This window comes from Protopterus annectens, chromosome 14.part0 (genome assembly GCF_019279795.1).
Source record: "Protopterus annectens isolate FY-2018-M chromosome 14.part0, PAN1.0, whole genome shotgun sequence".
Lineage (NCBI taxonomy): Eukaryota > Metazoa > Chordata > Ceratodontiformes > Protopteridae > Protopterus > Protopterus annectens.
In genome coordinates this window covers 438,845,203-438,851,202 of record NC_056748.1, presented here as the reverse complement: position 1 = coordinate 438,851,202, position 6,000 = coordinate 438,845,203, and the positions used below count along the sequence as shown (strand labels likewise).

Below are 6,000 nucleotides of genomic sequence, written 5' to 3'. Positions count from 1 at the left end.
TTTTTGAGGGTATTTCTCTGTTTGAATCTGAGCAGCCATGCAACTCTTATTTTTATCTTTCTGAATGAGCGTCTGTGTTTCCAAAATAACCTATGCTTTATCAAAACCTTTTTCTTTCTGAAGTGTTGCATCCAACTTTTCAGTCACATAAATGAGTTTATCTTCAGCAATATTAAAGTGCTCCTCTATCTTCTGTTTAAATAAAATTGGTCTTATTCCTCAACAGAACTGGACTGAACCTAAAACTGAAGTGTGATCAGAGTGTTTTTAACGAGATGTTAACAGTAGTACACAGTAGCACAATACAGGGAGTTATGCTAGCTCTAATACACAACTAAGCAGGGAAACTATCCCCAAACATGAAGAATTTAGCATAACAAAGACCAAAAGTCCTCCTCAGGACTAACCTTGTATTATAAGTTTTTGGGTCCTCCATTTGGCTGCAGACTCACTTTTTGGTTCTTTATTCATATCAGCTAGCATTTCATTCAAGCTCCTTAACCATGTTGTTGTTGTTGTTTGTTTTTTGGCTTTTCCCGGTTAGGGGTCGCCACAGCGGAACTCCGGTCCGCTAATGATTGGCAGTAGATTTTCAAGAACGCCGAGGTGCCAGCTCGACGTCCAGCCTTCAACGAAGGCACGTCCATTTACGCATGTCTTTTGAACACCACCCAACTGTGGGGAGGACATGCAGACTCCACACAGAAGGCACTCCCTGCACTCCAGCTGAAAACTGAACGGGAGAACCTCTTGCTGTGAGGCAACAATGCTACCGCTGCACCACCACGGCTAATACCAAGCAATATTATTTGCTTTTCATGCTTTTCTTTGCACGCTTCTTTTTCTCTTTGAAGTTTGTCAGCCTGACTGCACCTTCTCATTGGTCTTTTTCAGCATCTTCTTTCTGACCTGTGACTACTTACAGGCTGCTGGCTCACAAACCATCCATTATTATTTTTGTCCTTCAGCCCTTGCTGGATGTTATTATATCATTCAAAAAAATTCTCACTAATTTGCATTAATTTGTTATCTAACAAGCCTTCCCTGCAGTAACTGAGATCCTTATCAGAGCTGAATGATTTTAGTGATTCTGGCTTCTGACCTCTGGCTTGTCTCCATACGACTGTCTCATAAGTTATTCAGCAGTTTTTCTTCAGTGGCTCCCCTTTTTCAAGTCTTTTCCTCAGAATATTTATCTCCTTCTCTCTGCTTGTCAGCAGAGTCTGATTGTCGCATCCTCTTCGGTGTAGAACATGCCAATTTTAGCATTAAGAGGATTTGGCTCCATTATTGTGGACTTTAACTAAACTTTATCATCTTCTGTTGTATTTGGTTATATCAAAGCATGTGAGCTGAGCTGAGTTTATGTAAATGCTTTTCAGTCATTCTTTATGTCTTCCATAATTTCATATGCACATCATTCATATAACTTGCATGCAATATGGAGTTTTTAATGTGCATCAATCGTGTTTGGTGAAGACAGTATATAATTGCACTTGAGTTTTATATTCTCTTTTCTCCTGTATCGCTCATTAAAATAATATTTTAGTAAATTAGTTGTTCAAGTCATTTTTGTAATAAAATAATTAATTCATTCTGGTTTGAAAATCAGGACATAAAAAACATTCTTCCATGTTATTTATCAAGTAAAGTTATCTGAACACAAAACATGTATATTATAAAAAGTATAATTCAAACGTTTCCTTAATAAACAGTTTCTTCTTTTGTCCATGTATTGGTGCTCTTTTGATAAACAGTTTTCTTTTTTTTTCCCTGTGTCTTGCTGCTCTTTTAATGAGCAATCCTTTCACTGAGTTTTGCTTAACCTGAAAAGAAAACAACAAAAAAAAATGACTAGCCAGTTTTACAGTGAAACACTTTATAAAGAAAGACATAACCAAGGAAATGTAATTATTAAACAAGCAAATATGCAAAGTATATAACACATTTATACTCAACTATTAATACTGCAAGTCAGTGAAAGGACAATAATTTAAAAATAGTCAGCAATGATTATAGAAAATCAGTTCCACTAGTCACATAAAGGAAGTCTCAGAGGACAACAGGAAACGAGCTATGAGAAAAAGAAGATCTCTCATACGGTTAAATAGAAATTGTGTAAAATAGAATATAACTCGAGTATTCCATACATGATCCCCGAGGCATTGGCTAGATCACTGAACAGGAGGTGGATTCTGATTTGGCATGAATGTTCAAAAATGCATGGATCATTTGTTGAGAAATTTCTAGCAATAAAAACAGGATGAAGCCAGAAATTAGTAAGAAATATGTGAATTCTGCAGTATATAGGAGCATAAGCTAACTGAATGGTAATGGGAGTCTTTAATTAGCCATGATTATATTTCTGCTCACAAAAATGAGTACAATTGAACTAGCTGCTGATTAAAATTCTAATTTGTGTTACGAATTATTTACCCTTGCTGGAAAACAAAATGGAAGGAATCAAACACAAGTGCAGTAATAAAGTCACTGTACCTGGAGTTACATTAGCCTGCATAAAGATATAGTTCATATAGTGACAAACTATAGACACTGACTGACAAGTGGCCACATGGCACCCCCCCCAGATACCTCTTAGGAAATACCCTCAACTATAACTCCACCAAGTATCACAAAAGAACATGTCTTCAGTGCACTCTCCAAGGCCAATAACACTGCATCAATGAGTCCTGATAATATCATAAGATACCTCCTTAATAGCATAAAACACAGCCTGTTAGGACCACTAGAATCACCATTTAGCCACAGCCTTCAGACAGACTTTGTGCTAAGCAAATGGAGGACTGCAACTGTCATACCTCTGCACAAGGACGGGCCATCTGCATACCAGATATTTGCAGACTCATAATTCTGACTAGTCTCATATGCAAAGTCATAGAAAGAATTATCATGGAAATGATAAGAAATGATATAGGAAACCTTCAGACACTGGATCCAACCCAGTATGATTTTATCAAGGGCAGGTCATACCTACTCATCCTGGTAGACTTCTACAAGAAAGTCAACAAAACTTGTTGGGCAGTTTTTTCAGTTTTAAGTTGGCATGGTCACCAAAACAACAAACAAATGCAAAACTGTGTATGTTGCCTACATTGACTTGGCCAAGGAATTTAATTGAGCATCATAGACAAACTCATGATATTAAGTATAAACCTCTATGTCACCCACTGGATATCAGCTGGCTCACAGGTAGGATCTAAGAAGTAAGGAAAGGAGAATTTACCTTCACGAATAGGCCAATCACTAGTACAGTCCCTCAAAGCTCGGTGCTGAAGCTACTCCATTTTGGCATCATTCTCTGAAGTCAATGTCAACATGAAGGGCCTCTGGCTGACCAAGTTTCAGATGACTGCAAACTAGGCATAGTCATAAAATCCCCCAGTAACACTAATACCCTCCAAGAAGGCCTAATGCAGATTAATAACTGGTGCCACAGCCATGGTTTAAAACTCAATTCCAAGAAATGCATAATAGCATCCTTTGGGAAGAAGGCTATCCATGGAAACTACCACATTGATAATACACCCATAAGAGTAGACTCAGTGGTCAGTGATTTGGAAACACATGCAGACAGTAACCTGGCCTTTGGCTGTCATAAGTCTATGGTAGAAAGAAAATAATTCTATATTGTGAAACTTATAAGCAACGGTATGGCATCTTGGCATCTAGATGCAAGGATGTTATTGTTCTGCTGTACTCGGCCCTAATCAGACCAATCATTAGCCCCCTTTGCTATGTACCTGACCAGGCATATACAACAGGTCTATATTATGATATTGCATGCTCAGAAGAGTCAATAGTCAACCCCATGTAAGTGAAAGCTTACAACGTCGAAACTTCAGAACAGTGATTTTTTTTTTTCCAAGGGAAATAAATCGCTGTTCCAAAAAAAAAAAAAAAATGTAAAACATTACATAATGTGGGAAGTTGTGCTCCCCACACACCCCCACTTAAATATACCAACTCTGAGATCGCACTACAGTGCCAAAAAGGCAAAGTAGCGAAAGTGGTCAAACAAATTCTTTCCCAGGGAAAGAAGTCTCTGAAAAGCTGCTTCGCTATTTTGCCTTTTCGTGCTTTTCAGTTCGACAAAGACACATTCGCAACCTGCATCTGTGACAGCATAATAGGGAGCCTATACAACAAGTGGGCATCCACACAACATTTTTTTTTTTTTACAAAAAGAATATATGGTCTAAGCATCCTGTCCTACATGGACTGCCTCAAAGCCCTCTCCCTGTACTCAGTCTCCTACAGATTGCTGAAATGTGATCTATGTTTGGTCTATAAAGCATGCCCTAATCCCACTCTGATGGAACTGTTCCACATCCACAAAACAAATATTATCACAATTACTTAATCTAGGGAAATATACCTCACCTGTAACATAAATAGGACACATCTGAGGGATGGATATGTGTCTCAGAGACTACTCGCTCACTGCAACAGGCTACCCATCCATGTGAAGCAGAGTTCTTCACTAACACAATTCGAGTGTAACTTTGACCAGTGGATGGGAAATCAATAATTCATCCCTGGTCTGGCATCTATGTCTCTAGTAGACAGACGCAGTTTATAAATGCTGATACCAATGCCCAAGCCTAATTATTCCCCTTAAAATAACCCTGGGGTATCAACACTTGTCAGATACATTTGTGAAACAAGGCTAGACTTAAAAAGGCCCTCTAGGGTTGTTAACCTAGTGATCACCTATGAACCTATGAACAAAGAGATAAAAAAGTCAGGCATAACAGACTTGATTTCTGTGCAAAAAAATTGGTTATATAGAATACTGGCAATGTATATGGAGGTCTTTTTCACTCAATGCAATTAGCCTGCCTGCCAACCTGTAAACATTGAAAACACTGAAAGCAATGTGAAGTACCAGAAGAAAGGCCACAAGTGTTCTAAAAGACAAAAAAATGAAAAAGAAACTTTAGTCAATATCATGCACTGGCAAAACTATTAATTTAAAAATATAGTTTTGTTAGTCATATTTTGAGAGATTATATTAAGCTACTATGTTACACTAAAGCTAAATAATAGCTATGTTAGATGGGTTAAATACCACCTTACTTTCAAACTTTTAGAGGAAAATTATATTGCTTAGCTGTCCAGAGCTGTGCACTGACAGTAATAACATGTATTCACCATATACTTTGTACTGACACTAGTGAATTTGGTGTGGGTGTAGAATATCTCTGAGGAATTTTCTCCAATGACATACATACATACATGCATACATACATATGATTGATTCTAATCCCGCGTAGCATTACAACTAAGAGGTCATAATTTATTGGTTTTGACTCTCTGTCAAATATAGATGAGCATTACTAGTGCAGCCCCTGAAGTAACCATCACAAAGCAGCATCATAAGTAAATGAAGGATAATGCTGTGTTGTACAGTGGCCAATGGCAGCAAACACAACCTGTTTTGATTACGTAGTAGGAAAGGCCCATGGGTGCTTGGTTCTTGTGAATCTTGTACTTATGTAGTAGGTCTATAGTGAACACAGTGAGAGCTGCTCAACCTGCTCATGTCTTTGACTCATACTGGAAAATGTGCCTGCATAAGTAAATATCTGCCATTATGAAATAATTTAGTAATAATGCAGTATTGCAGCTTGACAGCCATAAAGTTTACAGATCTAGACTCACAACCTTGGAAAGAGTTTGCAGGAGTAGTTTGGCAGTTAGGGATGAATATGTAATTCCATATTTTCTGTTGATATTTTTTTAAGTCTACTATAGCAGCTGCATTTTATGTCTACAGAGTGCTCCACCCCCCTTACATGCCTTAGTTTCTGTACTGCTGAGATCGCCCATAGATAAGGGTTTGAATCCCACCACTGACAACCAGCTGTGAAATCATTATGAAGACCAGTTTCAGTCTCAACACTGTCACAACTGTGAAAAATGTTTCTGTGGATAGGGTCTACAGTGCTTGACTCTGCTTCACTGCCCATCAATAAGATT

At 38.0% G+C, this 6,000-nt stretch overlaps 1 protein-coding gene across 2 annotated transcripts in view; it reads right to left on the bottom strand.

Annotated features, from left to right (window-relative positions):
* Positions 1 to 725: 725 nt before the first annotated feature.
* The window catches only part of JAKMIP1 (janus kinase and microtubule interacting protein 1), a 2,220,219-nt gene continuing 2,214,944 nt past the window's right edge, over positions 726 to 6,000 (bottom strand). The window contains exon 22 of one of the 2 annotated variants that reach the window (XM_044056204.1): positions 726 to 1,826. In XM_044056204.1, the coding sequence (XP_043912139.1) occupies positions 1,677 to 1,826 (150 nt within the window). In that variant the 3' untranslated portion in view covers positions 726 to 1,676. The remainder of the gene's footprint in view (positions 1,827 to 6,000) is intronic. The other variant, XM_044056206.1, reaches the window with a different exon arrangement.